This window comes from Sodiomyces alkalinus (assembly GCF_003711515.1).
Source record: "Sodiomyces alkalinus F11 unplaced genomic scaffold SODALscaffold_2, whole genome shotgun sequence".
Lineage (NCBI taxonomy): Eukaryota > Fungi > Ascomycota > Sordariomycetes > Glomerellales > Plectosphaerellaceae > Sodiomyces > Sodiomyces alkalinus.
Window position 1 is genome coordinate 2,268,436 of NW_021167080.1, and position 19,702 is coordinate 2,288,137.

At 52.4% G+C, this 19,702-nt stretch overlaps 6 protein-coding genes across 6 annotated transcripts; 1 reads left to right on the forward strand and 5 right to left on the reverse strand.

Annotated features, from left to right (window-relative positions):
• Positions 1-16: 16 nt before the first annotated feature.
• Positions 17-3,273, reverse strand: SODALDRAFT_290802 (hypothetical protein). The gene is made up of 3 exons (XM_028608652.1): positions 2,752-3,273; positions 2,248-2,674; positions 17-2,063 (listed from the first exon to the last, which is right to left on the reverse strand). The coding sequence occupies exons 1-3, from the start codon at positions 3,006-3,008 to the stop codon at positions 183-185; spliced, it is 2,565 nt and encodes an 854-aa protein (XP_028468318.1). The 5' UTR covers positions 3,009-3,273; the 3' UTR covers positions 17-182.
• A 1,376-nt stretch (positions 3,274-4,649) lies between these two features.
• SODALDRAFT_271573 (mitogen-activated protein kinase HOG1) lies at positions 4,650-6,193 on the reverse strand (the record flags this gene model as incomplete). The annotated part of the gene is made up of 6 exons (XM_028607782.1): positions 4,650-4,737; positions 4,852-5,114; positions 5,213-5,569; positions 5,644-5,787; positions 5,860-5,989; positions 6,090-6,193. 6 exons carry the CDS (start codon positions 6,191-6,193, stop codon positions 4,650-4,652), a joined length of 1,086 nt encoding a protein of 361 aa, XP_028468319.1.
• A 2,692-nt stretch (positions 6,194-8,885) lies between these two features.
• SODALDRAFT_376301 (hypothetical protein) lies at positions 8,886-10,141 on the forward strand (the record flags this gene model as incomplete). The annotated part of the gene is made up of 6 exons (XM_028614802.1): positions 8,886-8,918; positions 8,971-9,022; positions 9,100-9,129; positions 9,240-9,288; positions 9,766-9,843; positions 9,897-10,141. The coding sequence occupies 6 exons, from the start codon at positions 8,886-8,888 to the stop codon at positions 9,964-9,966; spliced, it is 312 nt and encodes a 103-aa protein (XP_028468320.1). The 3' UTR covers positions 9,967-10,141.
• A 595-nt stretch (positions 10,142-10,736) lies between these two features.
• Positions 10,737-15,020, reverse strand: SODALDRAFT_376302 (glycogen phosphorylase; the record flags this gene model as incomplete). The annotated part of the gene is made up of 10 exons (XM_028614803.1): positions 14,995-15,020; positions 14,829-14,916; positions 14,429-14,646; positions 13,443-13,763; positions 13,040-13,305; positions 12,414-12,923; positions 11,436-12,352; positions 11,301-11,373; positions 10,852-11,247; positions 10,737-10,808 (listed from the first exon to the last, which is right to left on the reverse strand). The coding sequence occupies exons 3-10, from the start codon at positions 14,589-14,591 to the stop codon at positions 10,737-10,739; spliced, it is 2,718 nt and encodes a 905-aa protein (XP_028468321.1). The 5' UTR covers positions 14,592-14,646; positions 14,829-14,916; positions 14,995-15,020.
• Positions 15,021-16,522: 1,502 nt separating this feature from the next.
• SODALDRAFT_330238 (hypothetical protein) lies at positions 16,523-16,832 on the reverse strand. Its single transcript, XM_028611154.1, has one exon. It carries the CDS (start codon positions 16,812-16,814, stop codon positions 16,551-16,553), a length of 264 nt encoding a protein of 87 aa, XP_028468322.1. The 5' UTR covers positions 16,815-16,832; the 3' UTR covers positions 16,523-16,550.
• A 90-nt stretch (positions 16,833-16,922) lies between these two features.
• SODALDRAFT_338286 (guanine nucleotide-binding protein alpha-3 subunit) lies at positions 16,923-18,316 on the reverse strand (the record flags this gene model as incomplete). The annotated part of the gene is made up of 6 exons (XM_028612765.1): positions 16,923-17,022; positions 17,093-17,331; positions 17,398-17,527; positions 17,568-17,696; positions 17,764-18,109; positions 18,193-18,316. The coding sequence occupies 6 exons, from the start codon at positions 18,314-18,316 to the stop codon at positions 16,923-16,925; spliced, it is 1,068 nt and encodes a 355-aa protein (XP_028468323.1).
• Between the last annotated feature and the right edge of the window lie 1,386 nt (positions 18,317-19,702).

Here is a 19,702-nt window from a genome sequence, read left to right on the forward strand (position 1 = left end):
GGGGGAAGGGGGCAAAGAGGAATGCTTGTTAGTTCTTTATTTGTGATTATTTATTTATCATCTTTCTCTCCCTTGACTGGCATCTTTCCTCCCTCATCCGAAACAGCAAGCAAGCAAGCACTATATTGCTTGCATCATTGAATATAGGGGGAGCAGACTACCATCACGGTCAATTTCTGTCATCATGATTTAGACACGTCTCCATCCGCCGTTGCCGATGCTACTGTTGTTGTTGTTGTCGCTGCAGTTGCCGTTGGTGTTGGTTCTGCAGTAAGGACATTGCCCTCCGTGATGGCAGGACTACTGTTCCCCACCTCATCACTCTCCTTTCCCTTGGGTTCGGGTATCACCAGCTCCTCCTCCGTCCGAGGCAGGGGTGTCTTTTCCCCATCGTCAGACCCAGCCTCTAGCTTCTTGCGCGCGTCGCCGCCGTCACCGCCCCTCCCATGCGTGACATCCTTGATCTCCAGCCCGGGATAGATACCCAGCGCATCCGCATCCGGTATCGCCCCCGGAAAAGGCGGCGGTCGTGCCCGAGCCCGCGACGGGCTCGACGGCGTCGAATTCGAATCAGTGGTGCCCGCCGCCGAAATGATCGACTCGCCGAACGAGTCGCCCGTCAAAGGCCTCTGACTCGGATCCCCGCCCCTCGTCCTGCCGTGCGACACGGCGGAATAATAGCCGGAGCCGTTCTCTGCCCCCGCGCCGCCGCTGTCCCTGGTCCGCGGGAAGAAAGAGGACGACCCGGACGCCCGGCCTTCCTTCTCGGTCGGCGCCATGCTCTCCCGCGGGGAGAGGACGCCGCCGGGAGAGCTCGCGCCGCCGCTCTTGCCGTCCGACTTCCTGCCCCACCCGGCGCCCCAGCCCTTGCGCTTCTCCCCCGCCCAGGTAACCCAGCTGCCCACGTACGTGCTTGCCTTGGCGCCGGCCGTGTTGTTCTGGGCTTTACCGTCGTTCTCGCTCCCCTGGCCCCACCCTGCCCCCTGTTGGTGAAGGGCGTCGTTGCTATCGGGACCGGCCGACACAAGACTGCCGAGGGCGCTTCGCTGATGTTGCGGCTGCGGTTGCGGTTGCGGTTGCGGTTGCTGCTGCTGTTCCAGTCCCTTGGCCCTCTGTCGTTGCGCCTCCCGGTAGGTCTCCATGTCGGAATAGAGCTTGTTGAAGAGCGAAGAGGCCTTCTCGCGGCCCGCGGCCAGGTTGCGTCCCAGGACCTCTCGGCCCTGGGCGAAGCGCTCGTCGAGGTGCATGTCCTGGACCTGCTGGGTGATGCGTCGCTGGACGTCCTCCACGGTGAGGCCGCCGGCGCAGGGGTGCTTGGGCTCCACGACGTCGAAGAGGTGCGAGTCGGTGTGCGCGTTCCACATGCGGTGGTTCTCGGTGCGCGACCAGGCTTCGATGAACTCGGCGCCAAAGTCGGACGCCGGGTCCCCGTCGATGTGAGGGAGCAGGGCGCGCGGGTTGTTGTGGTTCGCTTTGAGGTATCTGTGGTACTTGTAGGAGGCGAGGAGGGCGAGGATGTACTCCTCGAACTGGAGACGGATGAACTCCTCGCTGCCCACGTATCCCATAGTCTTGGGGCGGCCAGGGTTCGCGTCGTCCCATGTCTCGTTGACCTCTTGGGTCAGATAGTCGATCCAACGACGGTCGGCTGCGGATAGAGTCAATGCCATCCGGAGGGAGGAGGAAGATATGTTGACGGTTTTCTCGTCGAGATTAATAAGAATGTCGCTGTATCGATCCTTTTGCTGGAGGAGGAGCGAGTTGGTGCTGCCGACAATGTAGGCCTTGGTGCCGAAGTCGGCAAGGATATCAAGCTGCTGAAGCGGAGTATAAGGCCCGAACAAGCTGCCCTTTCCAAATATTTGAAGGGGCAGTCCCATATACGTCAACAGAGAATTACGATCGCTTGTCCGTAATGTTGTGGGCGTGGTCAACCCGGACTCGTACGCGTTTAACTCGGGATCGGCGCAGTCTTGTAGGTTACGGATAAGGCCGGGTATCAAAGAAATAAGGGAAAACTGCATCATGCATAGACGTTCGCATCGTGATCCAAAGAAAAGCATCTGTAAAAGGGAGGCGGTGTCGTATAGGTCAGCATCTCTCTGAGGCGAGTGTTTCCATGAAGAAGAAAAAGAAGAAAAAGAAGAAAAAGAAGAAAAAGAAGAAAAAGAAGAAAAAGAAGAAAGAAAAGAAAAAGAAGAAAGAAAAGAAGAAAAGAAGAAGAAAAGGAATAAAACGGCACGGTACCTTGGGCTGTAACAAACAAGACTTGAGCAGCACCAGGGTCTGCCACCGGAACTCCCTGACGAGCTCGCGCAGGCTCATGCCAAGGTATTGGTCCTTGTCCTCCTCTTCACTCGCCTGGCGTCCCTTCTCCTCCGCAAGACTCTCCTGGAAGCGGCGAAGGATTTCCGTGTCGGTGAATTCGCGCTGGGCGAACCAGGCCTGGGTGACGACGCTGAGGCGCTCGCGCATCATGCCGAAGGAATGGGGACTGTCGGCAATGACGACGACGGCCTTCTGGACGGTGGAGCGGGTGACGTCGGCGGGTCGGTTGAGGAGCTGGGAGGCATCCAGCTGGCGTGTGCAGGAGATGCCGAAGAGCGAGGTCGCGGGCGAGGTTTCGGTGGCGGCGGGATACAGGAGGGTGAAGTAGCTGAAGTCTTCGTCGGAGCTACGAGGCCGCAAGAGGATGAAAACCCAGTCAGTTCAGCACATGAGCAACGAAGGCGGTGCATAAGGTGTACTCACGCGTGTGCGCCGTCACTCAGAGCCATAAAGGGCAGCAATGACCACCCAAAGTCTATGGCCGGGTCACTTCCCTCGGGCGCCCCAAACCACGACTCCACCTCGGGTCCCCTGGCATGATGGAAGCCGACGACGGTGACGAGAGGAATGAAGCCCGGTTTGGCCGGCGGCGTCTTGGGAGTTGGTGGTACACTCGTCGTAGTTGTCGCCGGCGCCGCCACAGCGGGAGCCGGGTTCGTGGCGTCGTCCGAGGCGCTCATGGCGATGGTACCTTATATTCTGGAGATTGAAGAGGGCGTCGCTTCTTTTGGTTTGAGGGAAGAGGGAGAACTCCAGTGGAAACCCTTACAGGGTTGCCATGTAATTACTCCGTAGGCGTAGTTCCAATTGAAGGACCCAGAAAAAGGAAGACAAAGAAGAAGTAAAACCTATTGAAAGGACACTCCTTTTCCCTTCTTTGTCTTTTCCTTTGAGGCTTTTGAGCTTTTTGAAGTTTTTGAGTTTATACTCCGTATAGATGGCGGCGGGGTTACTCCGTACAATCTACAAAAAATCTACAGAGGACGTCGTCGTCTGCCGATCGACAGCTGTTCGTGCATGAAGCTGATACAGCAGCCATCCCAAAGGGTCCAAGCCGGTTGTCGGGGCGAGTTGAACAGCGTAAGGTACCTAGGGAGGAGCCACTGTGCGGAGTACGCTGTACGGAGGTACGAGGTACGGAGGTACGGAGGTACATAAAAGCGTACGGATTATCCTCAAGACTGCCAAGAGTGATGGGTCGAAGGACGAGACCGCCTTTTTGGTTCCCTCTCTTCCCTCCTCTCTTATCCGTACCTTACTCAGCTGCTTTCCAATGCCAGAGCGGTGAAGAAGCGCCACTAGTGTAGAACTCCCTACACGTACAGTTACTCCAAACAACAGTGAAGCATTGCCATGTTCACATTAATACTCAGTGGGCCCTCGTCCGACGGACCGACGCCACCTACTAACTCCTTTGGGAGGTTCTGTTGTGGTGGCACGACAGGATGTTGAGTTGGCAAACTGCCTACCCCAGCTTCTCCCCCCCCGTTTCTCAGCTTCTATTTGTCCCAAGGTAGAGAAGACATCGTCTAACGGCGTTGCTAAACATGCGCAGGTCTCATCTGCGTGTTATTTCTGTATTGTATGAGATGGAACGTGAAAAGCAAAGCAAAACGAAAACGAAAACCCCAGCACCGGCGCCGGCGCCGGATTGCGTTGATTCGGTATTCTATACGCAGAGTACGACTACAACTCCCCTCGGCCTCCTGGTGCATTTCAAAACATGAGCCACCTGTGTGGAATATTTTGATTATATCTAGGGGGCCACCTCCTTTGGGGCTCCACTGACGAAGCTTCAAATATCCCAAGTGATATATCATAGAATGTCGCTCCATGACTTGACCTTCCTGATCTCCTGCTTCCCCTCTCTCTCCTTTCTCACTCTCCTTCTCGACTGTCCCAACAATGTCACGTCCCCTTCTTCGCTCACACGTATAAAGAACCCCACCCCCAACACCAAGATCCCGTCCTGAAATCCCATCCGAGTAGACAAGGGGCCGTCGGTGTCATATGCCAATTACTCTTGTTCGTCGCTGACCTTTCTTTGAATGTCGTATCAAAACCTTACAAGAAAAAAAATACCTCCTCCTATCCCATCCGTCTCTCCAACGCCAAGGCACTATGATATACCAGGCATCCGAACACCCTCTCCCCGACCCTTGCCGTGTCGCGTGGTATCGCGTCTTCTCGTCTGATTTCGTCCTAGTCAAAGTGTCCCAAGTGTCCTCCCCGGAACTTTCTTCTCCACTGAACCAACCCATCCGCTCTTCCCCGGGCTCTTCTGGCTTGTCCTTCGCGCTGCCAGCATCCTCACCCTTCGGTTATTGTGTTTGTTCCTGCCCGTTCATCTGCTCATCCAACTGAGACATGTCCGTATCCACATTATGGTAGTCGAGAATCTCCGAATACCTGTAGTCAAAACTTGTCAACCTTGCTTGGTCGCTCCAGACCTTCCTTATGCCCGTCTTATCCGGACTGGGTTTTCAGGTTCAAGCAAGAGTTTGGGTTCAAGGGGGTGCGTACATCATGATCTTCCACGTGTCGACTGGGAGGTCGGCATCGTTGAAGCTCCAGTCGAACTTCTCTTCGGCCACTGGCTCATCGGTGGGGTCATGGTAAGGGGCGAGGTATTCGTGCGCCAAAGCCTCCGTGGCCGTTATCCTCTTTTTCGGGTCGAAGACGAGCATTCTCTCGAGCATGTCGATCGCACCAGGGTCCGCATTCCTGAACTTGTTCTTCAGAGGCTGGCGTTCCCGCTTGGGTAGCGACTTGACAAATCGTAGCGTCTTCACACGAGGACGTGGGCGAAGCCTCAAAGTTAGCCCCATCTGGCCTTTCGTCCTCATTTTCCCCATGCTTGAAGTGTCTCAACGCGGGAACTTACATTTTCACTTGCAATCGTATTGATAACGTCGTCTGGGGGAGTACCCAACAACTCGGTGATGATAGAGAACTGATTGACATGATCCTTTCCGGGGAAGAGCGGCTTGCCCTCGAGCATCTCGGCGAAGATGCATCCGGCGCTCCAGATATCGACCTCTACGTCGTACTTCTGCCACGTAAGCATGATCTCGGGCGCACGATAGTATCGCGTTGACACGTAGCCGGTCATCTGGGGGTCCTGAATGCGGGCGAGTCCGAAATCGCAAATCTTTAGGTCGCAGTTTTCGTTGACGAGGATGTTGCTGGGCTTCAGGTCGCGATGCACCACGCCGGCCGAGTGCACATACTTCAATCCGCGCTATTCTCTCCGTCAGTGTCTATCCTGTCCTCGTCTTGTCTGCTACGGCGAAGCGAGCCGGAGACCAGACATACCATGATCTGATAAAGAAAGTACTGGATAAACTGCTTCTCGAGAGGTCGGGACGTGAGCAGCCGGTGCAGATCGGTACCGAGCAGCTCCGTGACGAAGTAGATGTCCTCAAGAGGAGAGATGAAGATGTCGCTCAGAGAAATGATCTACCGCGACTTGTTAGCAGGTGAGATTCGCATGAGTCAACGGCGAGAAGACCTAGCAAAGGAAGGCCGCACGTTTTCATGTCTCAGGTGCTTGAGGAGTTTCAGCTCTCGGTACGTTCGTTTCGCCAGGACAGGAGTGCTGAAGGGCTTCATGATCTTCTTGACGGCCACATTCTGGTTGGTGAGCTGGTCGCGAGCGGAGCTAGAGGATCACACGAGATGCCATGTCAGCCGCTAATGCGCGCAATCAAGGGAGAAGAGGGGGAGGCTTCCGAGGCCATTGACCAGGGAGCCGGGCGTACCAGACGAGTCCAAAGGCTCCCATTCCCACGGGCTGCAGGTCTGAATACCTCGAGGTGATCTCGAAGGTTGTCCCGAAAATCTGTGCTCTGATGAATTCCGCCATCTTTATGCGAGTTTTGGTGGTATATGTTTGCTTCGGAAAACGGGAACCTCTTCAGAACTTGGTCGAAGTGGGCTCGGTTGCTGGATCTAGGAGGGTTCGGGGCTGTATCGAGCGCCGGAAGGAATTACAGTGGGAGCGGAGCGTTTGTTGGCCACGATATGGTGGCTGAGTTGTTCGTCCGACCTGGTCAGCAAAGACAAATACTCTGGGGGAGAAAACGGAAGAATGGTGAATGAGTTGGGCGGCGCGCTAAAATCGAAAATGGATTGTCGAAAGGGTGTTTGATGGTTGGTAGGGAGCGTAGGGAGGTGGGACACAGTAGGCGTGGGGCCAGGGCTCGAACCGGGGCGGGCGCTGCAAGTTGTTGGCCGCAGTGGGTGGCGGGGTAAGAAAAAGGAACAACCTACAGTATAGGCAAGTCGCTCCACAAACCGCGATCGCTAGAGTGGCTGAACGGATGGCGGGGTAGTGAGGAAGTCTAGAATTTGGGCAGTAGGACGCGTCAGCTAGTTTTTGCACAGAGCTTTTCACTCTTTCAAAGCCAAGCAGAAACAAAAAGAAAGGAAGACAAGAAAAGAAAAGAACCAGCAACAGCACCAGCAACAGCACCAGCAACAGCTGGAAAAACTATGTTCCAACAATAAGAGAACCCACAGAGTTCCATTTAAATTGCGACACTTTGGACGATAGAAAATCGGATATCGAAGACGATGCAACCGTCGATGGAGGGTGGTGGGTAGCGGGCCGTCCATGACGTCTGAGTTTAGGCCAGGATAACTTTGGAACCTGTGAACAACCAGCAGAGAAAGCTGGCGAACTAAGGTAGGGAGGTGGTTGCGATGTATTTCTCAACAGTCCTGAACAAGGTACTTTAGAGTAGTTATCCAGGACATGAGAGAATGTCAACGCCTAACCCCCCCAGAAGTTGCTTTTTCGTCCGTGGTTGACGAAGAAGAAGTGCGTCTGACATGTGTCGACCAATATCCAAAAGCGTCGTGACTAAGTTGGGTGTTGATGCCGTATCGAGCTGTGCTCTAATTAGGTAGAGCATAGAGCAGCGCGACCCGTCAAGGAATCAACCGAGGTCGGCAACAAGTCCCCTAGCGGAGTCGTCGTAGGCGAATCGAAGCTGTCCCGGGGGCTGTGTTTGACGATGCCGGGCGCTCGCTAACTCGGCGCCGGCGGACGCGAACAGGCGAGTGCGAGGTACGAAAACCAAAAACCAGGGGGAAGAGATGCGAGAAAACAGAATTGTCACAAAGATAGCAGTCGATCTCACCTTTGGTCGCCACGTATCGCTCTGCTTTTAAGCGTGTTTTCGGCAGAATGGCTTATTGGCTTCAGGTATTATTATTTTTTTTTCCTTTTTTTTTTCGGTCCTTGAACGCAATGATCCGGTCGAGTAGTGGAGTTCTGGCAGGCACGAAGTCGGTGTTTAACGGGACTATGTGTTGTACTGAGCCGAGAATGTCGCAAGCCCTCGAGTGAAACAAGGAGATTGTTTGTGAGGAGGATGGTGAGAATGGAGCGGTTAACGGCTCGAGGAATGAAATCAGCAGTTAGAATATCTGCAGAGCGCGGAGTTGGTCAACGTGAAAACGGACAGGAACGACGGAGGATTGAATCGTATGCGTTCGCGGGCGTTGGTCGAGCTGTTTTGCTATTCCCGGCGACGGACGTGCAGGCAACTAACTGCAGGGGAAGAAAAAAAAAAGAAAGAAAAAAAAAACGAGAAAAAGAAAAAGACAATACAAGACCAGCAGACCGTTTTCCAGTCTCGGTGGACACAGGTCTTAACGGAGAGGACCGATAACGAGGAGGGGAAAGAGGGATAGAGCAGACCAAGAGGATATAGTTCGTAGGACGGGCAACATTACGTAGGTCTTAGGTCCCGACGACGACCTGGAAAGATACCCAAGGTACCTTATTATTATAAGGTAGGTAGGGTACCTTAGGGCTTTGAAGACTCCACGACTCATGGTCACTAAGTGGTACCAGCTTCCAAGGTTCCTTGATCCCGGTCATCGATCGGACACGGCCAAGAAGTTCGTCGACTTCTGGGACGCGAAACCTCAGAAATGAAAGAATTCCGTTTCCCCTCGCCCACTTTTCCATGCCCCTGGCCTGATTCCCCTCGCTTGTATCTAATTAGCATACTTCGTAATTACCTTAGGTACCTTAGTAGCCAAACCGACCGGCCACTTGACGCTTATCAGCCGCGGAAGTTGTCTCCGGGCAAGCCAGAGCTGTCCATTGGTGGTTCGCGATTTCACCCGAGATAATCGCTGTCCTATCAGATTTCGATCTGCTACTTGTGAGTTCCATTGCGATTGTTGTCCGCATTCGACAAACCCGTGTAAAGAAGTACAGGTAGAGCATAAGGTAGCAAGCAGGAGTAGCATTGTCTCCATCTTCTTGCCGGCTTCTAAAATTTAAAGTATGACACGGCACTTGAAGCTACCTACTCCATACCTTAGAAGCCAAAATTTCAGGTACTAAAATGAGCCCTCCATCCAGTCTGATACTCGGTTCCCCATTGGGAACACTCAGGTACAAACCAGCATCCTCGGCGGACATGAAGAGATTAATGCGGGCTATCATCCGGGTGTCGGAGCTGCCTTCGAGGGGCGGGATGATGCGGGTGACGTCATAATTCGGAAGCATCGAGATCATTTTAAGGATGGGGAAACTAATGGGTTTCTTTGGCCGCACTAACATGCTTCAAGTACATGTACCTCTCCACACCAATCCACCCCGAGCACACACCGACACATTAGTGCATTCTCAGCCTCTTATTCGTGGATTTGTGGCTGCATGAAAACCTGGAAGGTGCCACCGCTTGTATTCTCAACATTGTTATATTCTCACCCCTTTACGAGAAGCACGTAATACAACACTCCTGATAGCGCAGCAGCCCGATATGTGTGGTCTGGACCGTCCGTCTCCGAGTCTCCCTTATTAGTCCCCCCATTTCTTTCATGCATGCACGGTACAACGCTGCCTCTGACATCATTGCATCAAACCGCGACAAGATCAAAACGTGTAGAGAGAGTTGAGGCTTTCCGCCTTTTCGCATCTTACAGACAGCAGGACATGTTGGTGTCCACGAAATGCCATACGCGTACGCCCTACAGGTCCTGATGCGGAGATAGCTGCTGACCCTACTACCTTAGGCAGGTAGCAATATAATGACGCGGCACTGTCGTCCTCGGACGGTTCGTCGTATGGAACAATATAAAGTAATGTTCTGATAACTCGTTTATCCTTAAAAGACCCCTAAGTGAACCCTGAATATCCTTTATTCTCACCGTGGCCACTACCTAACGACTAGCAGGATCCAAGGGCTAACCCCTCCCGCACCCCACTCACCTTCCCGACCCCTTTTTGGATCGCTGTCTAAACGGTCTTCTTAAGAAAGCGTTACGCTTAGAGCACCGGTATTCTTAGGCTTACGCGAACTGACTTGAGTACCTAGCTAGCTGTAGCTTGCTATAGGCACACCCTGGCGGTAAGAGCCGCCCATGATTACTTCTGGATTTTTTTTCCCGGAATATACCACATCTCTGTCCAAGCCGCCTAGCGAAAAAGGAATGCGAAAAAAGAATCGAAATCAACGATGAGACTTCGCAGCAGTCTCCATTGGCCAAGACGTATGTAAAGGGCTAGAACTCGGTCATCCCCTCGCATCCTACATGTGTACCAGCCAGCCTGTCAGCTTGCCCCTTGCCCCATCCATCGTGGGGTCCTGTCGCCCGCCCCCTGAGTCGGTCTAGGGATAGGGGGTATGTATTTATACTTCGTATGACGAGACCGAATGTGACGTCGCTTTGCAGCAGAACCCTGCGAAGCACACGTGTATATGGACCGAAAACTCTGTCAGTCTCTTCTTTTCCCTCTTCCCTCCTACCTACCTAGGTAGGTTGTTGGCTGAGCTGGAGAATGTCCTTGTGTTTCCGATATATGGGCCGTTCCCCTATAATTTCCGCGCGTACATAGGGACATCCCACCTGCTTTTATACAATAAATTAATTGCATCAGGAAGCGGCTGAAAAAGATTCAACATAAAGATGAATATGTAAATGGCCAGCGTATTGTATTATTTTAACGAAAAAAAAAACCCCGAGGCTCCGATACATTGTCCCAGTGCAAAGGTACGAAAGTAGTGTACTTCGTACGTCTGGAACTGAAGCATAATGACGTCATTGTACCTATAACGATGGTGTTTCCCCGCTCCACCCCTTGCTTTGGCGTTCGGAATTGCCCTCCTTCGATACAGTCCGCACAGTATGGGTATGTAAATCGAAGGACATAGACAAGCACTTGCTCCTTACCTTAGTGGCACACGGATTACCTACCTCTAAGTACGTCGTAGATGTGGCCTGGCATAGCATAGCATCCGTTCAATTGTGCCGCGATAGGTTATCATAAACGATGGGATAGACAACCAGCTGCTGCTGTGCTGCTGCTGTGCTTTGCTGTTTGTATGCTTTAGTTAGGTTTATTAACGTACATAGGGAAATTTGTCATCGCAGGGCAAAAAAGATCAGTGGCCTCTGCCGCCGGACTCCCTGCCAAGCCCCTGTTGCTTCTTCAACCGCGGAAATTCCGACCCAACCTTCAATACCACATGGATATTCGTTGCTTCATCATTCCTTTACCTGCAGGGGCTCAATGTTCCAAATCTCTTCGGCGTACTCATTGATACAGCGGTCGCTGCTGAAGAAGCCCATTCGCGCCACGCTGGTAATGGTTTTAGTGACCCAGTCCTCCTGGTTCCTGTATGACTCGTCGACGAGCGCCTGCGTCTCGATATAGCTATGGAAATCGTCCGATACAAGGTAATAGTCGCCATGGTCCCGGACGGCCGAGATCAGTGCCTCAAAGTCATGTGGCGCCCCGAAGGTGCCCTTTTGGATCTCGGAGAAGACCGCGAGCAACTCCGGATCAAGGGTATGAGAGCCGTAGGTGTGCGCGTGCCGGAGGTCTTCGACGTCTTCGGCAAGGTTGCCGAACAGGAAGATGTTGTTCTCGCCAATCTCCCGGGTGATCTCGATCTGGATTAAACGTTAGCAAGGTGGAACGTCCTCCTGAAAGGGGGGAAACCTACGTTTGCTCCGTCGCAGGTTCCAATGATCAAGCCTCCGTTGAGAACGAATTTCATGTTGCTTGTTCCGGACGCCCTGTTACAAAATCAGCCATCACTTCTTGGCTGAGGGTGACTAACATATCAGTGGAGACTTACTCAGTCCCCGCGGTGGAAATATGCTCGCTGAGGTCGGATGCAGGAATGATCATCTCGGCCTTGCTGACGTTGTAGTCCTCAAGGAAGATCACCTTCAGGAGATCGCCAATATCCTCGTCCTTATTCACCACGCTGCCAACGTTGTTGACCAGGTGAATGATATGTTTTGCCATCCAGTAGCCAGGCGCAGCCTTGCCGCCGAAGATGGACACGCGCGGTTGCTGTTTCTTGCGTTCCTCGGGGGACATGGCCTTGAGGGTGAGATACCGGTGAATAACACCAAAGATGTTCAGCTGCTGACGCTTGTACTCGTGTATCCGCTTGACTTGCACGTCAAAGAGTGCAGTCGGATTTACACTGACGTCCGTCGTCGCCTTGATGTACTTGGCCAGTCGAACCTTATTGGCGTACTTGATCTCGGCCCATTCTTTTCGGAACGCCTTGTCGTTTAGGCTGAGTTCAAGTTGGCTGAGCTGGGTCAAATCCTTCAAGAAGTCATAACCTCCGAGTTTGGATGCGATCAGGTCGGACAAGCGAGGGTTTGCCTGATGCAGCCAGCGGCGGGGCGTGATGGCGTTGGTGACGTTGGTGAACTTGTCGGGCCCGTAGATCTCGACAAAATCCTTGAAAATGGTGGTCTTGATAAGGTCGGAGTGCAACTCGGCCACGCCATTGACCTTGTGGGAGCCGACGACGGCGAGAAAAGCCATGCGAACCATCTTGGGCTGCGACTCTTCGATAATAGAGACCCGACTAAGTAGGTCACGGTCTTGAGGGAACCTCTTCTCGACGGCTTGGAGGAAAAACAGATTAATGTCGTAGATAATCTGTAAGTGACGCGGAAGGAGGTTTTGCATAAGAGTAACGGGCCACTTCTCCAATGCCTCCGGCAGGACGGTGTGATTGGTGTAGCCAAACTGGAGACGGAAAGAAGGGTTAGAAAAGGGTAATCACTGGGTGGATGTTTAACAAACTGACCGTCGAGGTAACGATATCCCATGCTTCATCCCAGCTAAGCCTCTCAAGGTCCACCAAAATCCGTTGCAACTCAACAATGGCTAGGGTTGGGTGCGTGTCATTCAGCTGAATGGCGACTAGATCGGGGAACTCCTTCCAGGTGCGTTTCGATTTCTTGAAGCGGCGAACGATGTCATACAGAGAGGCGGCAACCCAGAAGTATTGCTGCTTGAGCCGAAGTTCCTTCCCCCTCTCGAGGTTGTCGTTCGGGTAGAGCACAGCACTGATGGTCTCAGCCCGTTGTTGGTCGCCAACGGAGCTTTCATAGTCACCGCTATTGAACTTTTGGAAGTCGAACTCGCCGCTGGCCGCTTTACTGGACCAGAGCCGCAGGTTGTTGGTGGAGGGGGTGTCGTATCCGGGGATAGGCATGTCATACGCCACGGCTTGGACAGTTTCCCCGGCCTCCCAGTGACAGAAGGGCTTACCATTCTTGTCCGTCATCTTATGAACATGACCGAAGAATTGGATCTGTGAATTCAAGTCAATCTGGCGTCCGATCATAACTTGGCTTTTCGCAGAAGACACTTGTGACAGCTTCCCCCCCTCCTCTTTCTCAGGCCTTGAAGTCCATTTCAATTACTCACATCAACCGTAACATCATGGCGCGGAAACTCCCAGGGGTTGAAGTCGAGCCAGTAGTCTGGAACCTCAACTTGATAGCCGTCGATGATCTCTTGCTTGAAGATGCCATAGCGGTACCTCAGACCGTATCCCCATGCTGGGTAATTGAGGGTGGCAAGACTATCGAGGAAGCAAGCAGCAAGGCGGCCCAGACCACCGTTTCCCAGAGCGGCATCATTCTCCTGCTCAATGATATCTTCAATGCGGAAACCGAGATCATCGAGACCCGCTACAATGAGAATTGTTAGTTCGCAAATCAGATACCTATGATTTGAGGATGAAGTCGAAGAGAAGACGGACGGGGTAAGTGGGAAAAAAGAAAAGAAGAAGAAAAAAAAGGACTTGACGGGCTCGTGACCAACTCACCCTTGGCAACGTCCTTAAGGTTAGCATTGAGCATGGCATTGTCGAGGGCGCGTCCCATAAGAAACTCGAGCGAGAGATAGTAGACACGCTTGCTGTCAATGAAGGTCTGGCGCTGCTGGGTCTGATTCCACCGCGTCACAAGGCGGTCGCGGAAGGCCAGGCCGGTGGCGGAGTAGGCAGCCGACTCATCACAGTTGAACATGCTCCGGGCAAGGGTAGTCTCGACATGGCGCACGACTTCCTTCTCGAAGTCCTCTTTCGTCTGGAAGGCCTTGTGATGGTTTCTTGCCCATGCCTCACGCTGGGGTTCAGGAATAGAGGCTGAACGATGACAGAGGAAGGTCAGCAGGAGTTCCACTAGCCGAAAAAGATACTGGAGAGCGCGATAAAAGCAAGCGGATAACGATGTGACCAGTGTACAAAGTGGGATGGCAGCAATCTGTGCGACGTAGTGAAGAAGGGATGCGTGTAGGGTGTGTAGTAGCAAGCCGTAATGTTCCTCGTGCTATTCGGAACATGGTCGCAACGGAAGCTTGGCTTCAGGCCTCTGGGGCCCCGCAGGTACATGTGTAACCGTACTGTCGTAACAGGACGCTCTCTGGATCAGCGCTAATAGCGATGGCTCACTCCGCTGAGTCGAGAGCTAAGGTAAGCTAGAGCTGCGATAAGGCCCAAGCTCCCTGGCGAAGAACTCGGTGGGAATTCACCCCGCTGTTGACAGTGCCTCACCAGCACCACGCCCGGAATGCCTGGAAACATCTTGGTCTCGACTCCTTTTTTCTTCTTTTTTGTTTTCCCCCTTCCCTCAGGGCTTCCGTATTGAGCGAGTTGAACCAATCTCCCCTCTTCAAAAGCTCCATTGGTTCATCGTAGCCATACTGTGGACGCTAAGAACCGGATATGACCGATTATGTTCAAGGCAGTGAAGATAAGGAAGTGGAAGACGCAGCTGTAAAATAAAATAAAAAGAAATTCTGTCTACTTGCCCTGGACAATCTTAATTTCGTCAACATCAAAACCCGTGTATGTCCGCTTGTGTTTAGGACGGGAGATGCCAGCTGGGCCGACAGATCCTTGGATATCGAAGATAGGGGCGCTCGTCGAGGGACGCCGCTCGCGAGTAGGAAGTCGATCAGGACTCTTGGACATGGCTGCGGCGATCTGTCGATCGTTGCGCGAGGTTGGTTGGTGACGTTGGGGGGCACTGCTCTGCATATCAGTCACCTAAAGCTGGGATAGAATAGAAAGATAGAGTGTTCCCTGAAGAAACATGCGAAGTGAAGACGGAGTCAAAACAGCGGAGACGCAATCCATTGAAGCAAGATGCCCTTGACAGAAGGCTCGAGAGGAGGAATGAAGGGAGGAAGGATCTCAGAGTCCACCTACCTATAATTATGCGAGGACGTTGTTTGGGTGGGGAAGCTGCTGTGCTGCCCTTTATACGTGCTACTTGCTCGTACAGACACGGAATTTCCTATCAAGTGCGAGTTCCAGTACGTCAGTTGCAGTAATGTAGGCGGTTGTGTACGTTGATCGGTGAGACAGTACGGACTGACGAGACCCAATTTCAAATCCCCTGCGCGTCACAGCCGAAGAGCAGTGAGGAGGTTGGTGGGCGAAACGTAAAAGAAGCCGAAAGCGAAGGATGGAACGAGTCCGGAGGGAGAGTTTTGGGGAACACAACTAATACTTAAAAGCTACCGTACCTACCTTAGGATACGGATACCTTAGTCGAACCATGCCCGGCCCCATAAATCTGAAATCTATCCAAGGCTCGATGAATCCCCATCGCTCATTCTACTGTATCTAGTCCTGCCGCCATCAGCTTATCGAGCAGAATTAACAGGGCCTAGCCTGTGAGTACGACCACAACGGATCTGGATGCCACAACCTGCGGGGCTCTGACCGGTATGACCTCACCAAGCATTGGTCAACAGACGAGTACGGGTAGTACACCGTACGTCAACAGGTAGACTCGTGCTGACGGGAGCTCTTTGCCGCCATCTCCGCTTCAGCTTCCGTCTCTTCGTCGTCTTGTTGCATGCGCATTAATAAAATATCCGTAAAAGTTCCAGTTCTTGTTGTGCGAAGCACGAAGGGCTGGCTCGGTCTGGACAGGATCACGACTACTTGGCAGGCAACCCCACTTTAGCTAGACTTGATAAAAGGAGAACCACTGGCGTTGGTGGGAGGACGTTGGGAATCAGATCACAGAAATCACTGTGGACTTTCAGGCAACCCCGCAGGAAATATTGGAAAAGAGGGGTGCCATGCAACCTAAGGTACCCACGTACAACGTACCGACGCGCCCATGAAGTCGACCTGGGTAGGTAGGTATCTGAGGTGACCAGCAGCACCTGCCATGCCAGGTACGTCCTACCTAAGGTGAGGCACTCAGTACTGTAGGTATCCATCAGAGGTTGGAGATGCGAAGGATGTTTTCTTGGCTCTCTGGTGGTTGGTTGGTCCAGTCGATCACACCACCACCCCTTGAACGCCTCTTATTCCCTCACTTCCGGTCACCGCCCTTACCCGATGCCGTTCCGATCAGGTGCAGCCTGACTCTGACACGATCCCCAAGACGAACTCCCGTCTCCAAAAGGCAGACAAGTGGACCCGAGTGAGGAAGTGCTCGCGATTCAAATGTAGGAATGGATATGCCCTCGAAGGTTGTAAGCTACATAATCTGGTTAGTTGAGGATTGTCTGATACTTGACAAGTCTATAGATCTTGATATCTTTCAGAGCAAATCCATCGGCCAATCCAATTTTGTTTTTCCATGGGCAATGCGAACCGGTATGGTGTGTAACTAGTTTCCAAGATGTCGCAACGCATATGGCTTGCCTGTCCTCTCTGCCGGTAATGCCGCTTTTGCTGCCTTGCTCCTCAGTCCCCAAGCCTGCTTATGGAACAACAGAACTCCTAGGTAGCCATACAGAGCCATCAAGGGGGGGCATTGCATATCAGAGTGTGACGCCTCCTCCTCGCTCTTTCACTTTCACCCCGACGCGACTGTACGTCTCATAGCCATGAATGCCATGATACCCCGCCAGTCTCATTTAGAGAAAACACTCGATAGAATCAACAAAGAGATGATCAACGACAGGCTTAAGGGGAAATGGGGTTGTGATATCTACGTTTTGGCCACACTTCCCTAGTCTTTTTAGTTCCCAATGAACCAAACTCGCGCCCAAACCGTTTAATTAGCGTGTAGAATTTCGGATATCTGCCACGTCCGTCAAATAGGACAAAGGAAACAAAAAAGGCCGCAGTGATAAGTCGTATCGCGTTCATATCCGAAGTTGGTGGAGGGTAGTGACCGCAAAAAGAAAAGAAGAAAGCCGAATAGAACGCCGCCCGCAGAGGGATCATTCCTCAACGCCGAAACCATGCTCCAATCGCTCACAACGCAACATAGGAAACGCTTCTTTTCGATGCTGCAGTCCAGTGCTGCTGCGGTTGCCGAGGCGATTCATCTCATCAGAGGACTCCGATATCCCTCAACGCATTGTTTAGTATTGTTTCCTTGACCGCCGCGAAGACTAGTCGGATATTTGACGTGTCCGTCGCTTGCGTGAGACTAGTCATCTGGTCAGCGGACCGCATAGAGTACAGCATAGAGAACCAAACCAGCCAGAATGAATACTTACTGCGGATACAAGTGCAGGTGCGCCCTATTCACCTGATTGAACCGCCATAGGAGGTATTTGGCAGCCTTGTGGACGTCGTTTCCACCTGAGTAGTCTGGGAAGTAGTTGGCCATGGGCGAGCGGCTGAGCTTCTGCTTGAATATGTCGACCTTATTGAGGAAGAGGATGATGCTCGTTCTCATGAACCACCGCGAATTGACTACGGAGTCAAAAAGCAGTAGGCTTTCCATCATGCGGTTCTGGCAGCACCCATCAGCATCCCAGATCTGTAAGTGCCTCCTGCCTTTTTCGGAGCTGGTACTTACCTGGCTGCTCTCTTCGAGAAGAACTTGGTCATATTCGCTTAGTGCGACGCAGAAAATGATGGACGTGACATTCTCGAAACAGTGAATCCACTTCTTGCGCTCGCTCCGCTGTCCGCCAACATCAAACATGCTAAGATGACCGGTTCGATCTGCGGCCACCAGAGACTTACTGGATGCTAAGCTGGCCCATCTGGAATCGAGTCTCGTATATGCCGGTGGTCTTCGTTCTGGCGCGAAGAACGTCCATCTCAGTCGGGAGATAATCCGGCGCGACAATCCGCATGACTTCTTGAAAGAAACTGAACAAGAATCAGGTCAGAATAAGCCCGCGAAACGATACGCATGCCGAAACTGGGGCTTTCTCACTATTCTGCCGAGTCCATTAGGTAGAACTCGGTCTGTCGGTCCATCAATTGCTCCTTCGCAGCATCATTCCATATAGATTGTATCGCGATACCGACTTGAGGGTCGATGTGTGCCTGGGGTCCTGACTCGGCGGTGTATTCCATCAAAAAGTTGGCGTATTCCCTATTCTCCAGGAGGATGGGCTCGATGCCAAATTGGCGCATGGCGAGGATGACGGCCTTGGCGCATTCTACTAGGTTTTTGAAGATAGTCGGGCGGTAGTTGTATAGTTCGTCTTCAGAGTATCCCTTGAGGTGAATTATTTTCATCTGTTTCACTATTGTAGACTTGCCGCTCTCGCCCGAACCTAAAGAGGCAGACGTGGTTAGTCAATGGTCCCATCCATATCGAGATGAAAAGTCGAGATGAACACGTGGTTCTGCAGCTTACCGAGAAGCAAGATTTTGCATTCCCGTCGCAACCTTCTCGAATCCTCTTCTAACTGTCGGTCGATTGCTTGGCTCTTCTTCTTCTGCTCCACCTCGTCGTGATTTGCGCTCATACAGATACCCATGGTGAACAGCGCGAGAGCCGACGTCGGACTCGAGGCGGAAGGGGCTGGTGTCACTGTGCCACTGGGCGGGGAGGCTGAGGAGAGAATGTCGCACAAGAAAAATAAAGGGATCGTGCTCCGTGACTGGGTTTCAGTTTCAAGCATCAGAGCGCTTCACGGATCCATCGCCAAAAGATGGCGAGATTCCTAGGTGTACGAGTTGGGAGGCGTGATGGTATGCCGGGACGTCGAGGAATAGATTTCTTCGGGTTGCAAACTGCAGCGAAGACTTGTTCAATCAGCCAATCTATCAGTAATTTTAGAGACAGCAAGCCAGAACGTCGTGCGTCGTGCGTGCGCAGGGCAGACAAGGTACAGGGCAGACGTCATGCAACCGCTGTCGGCAGTGAAAAGGAAAAGACCCTTAATTAATGGAAACAATCGGCGACTAACAGAATAGCTACTTGCCAGCTCAATCTCAGTCGGAAATATCGTGACAAGAAGCGAGATCAGGTCGAAGGTGATACCTACTATGGAGGTGGTAAGGAGCCGAGACTCGGGAGGCCTAGCAATGGCAGGTAGCGGATACGTATGGCTCAGAATGCCGACAGGACCTATTGTGGGGAGAGCAGTGTTGACCACACAAACCACACGCACGGGCGGGTGGTAGTAGGGCGAGCAGGCGTATGGGGCAGGAAATTGTTGGTCCTCGAAGACAAGAGATAGCCAGGTTTATGTGAATAAGGTAGCTCAGGTCTTCGTCGCACGCAGACGCAGGTACGAGGAGAGGAGATTGAAGCGAGGCCCGGAATGGCAGGGGCGGAGGTTGGGAATAGGAATGTCAATAAGGTAAGTAGGTGAGGTGTCATATGGCGGCGCTAAATGGGCTGCTGAGACCAATTCCTTATTGGCACCTACGAATATTAAGAGCAGATAATTACTCTGTACGGGGTACCTAGCACGTTGCTATGTTTAGTTCCAGGTGTACTGTACGGTGTACGAAGTACTTTATCTCCTGAAAACCAGTTACGAGTGACATGGTGAGTGGCACGTGCATTCGTTCCGGAGAAGGGGAATCCGGTGACAGGAGTAACCCCGTACTCCGGTCGCTCCAGTACCAGTGAAAGCAACATTTCTGTTACTGCTAGGGACAAGCACGGAGTAGCATCTCGACAAAAACGTAAATTCCCTATCAGCCTACAGAGTACCTTAGGTACCATATTTTCACACGAGGTAATTGCGAAGTACCTTACTTCGTGTGTCTCCCTCGCCCAGGAAGCATCATCTTTTTGACGGGAGTGTTGTTTATTACCCGTGTGTCAGGCAATACCTTGCAGACCTCATTTCGACGATTAGGGATAGACCATGTCTATCAGCGGAGCAGGAGGTCCCCTCAGACCGAATCTG

Bases quoted from the DNA above. Each gene is read 5' to 3' on its own strand.
- SODALDRAFT_290802 (XM_028608652.1), bottom strand. From the start codon at position 3,008: ATGAGCGCCTCGGACGACGCCACGAACCCGGCTCCCGCTGTGGCGGCG. The intron at 2,675-2,751 runs GTGAGTACACCT...GCGGCCTCGTAG, and splicing joins CTGAGTGACGGCGCACACGC to CTCCGACGAAGACTTCAGCT. The intron at 2,064-2,247 runs GTACCGTGCCGT...TCCCTTTTACAG, and splicing joins CTTGTTTGTTACAGCCCAAG to ATGCTTTTCTTTGGATCACG.
- SODALDRAFT_330238 (XM_028611154.1), bottom strand. From the start codon at position 16,814: ATGATCCCTCTGCGGGCGGCGTTCTATTCGGCTTTCTTCTTTTCTTTT.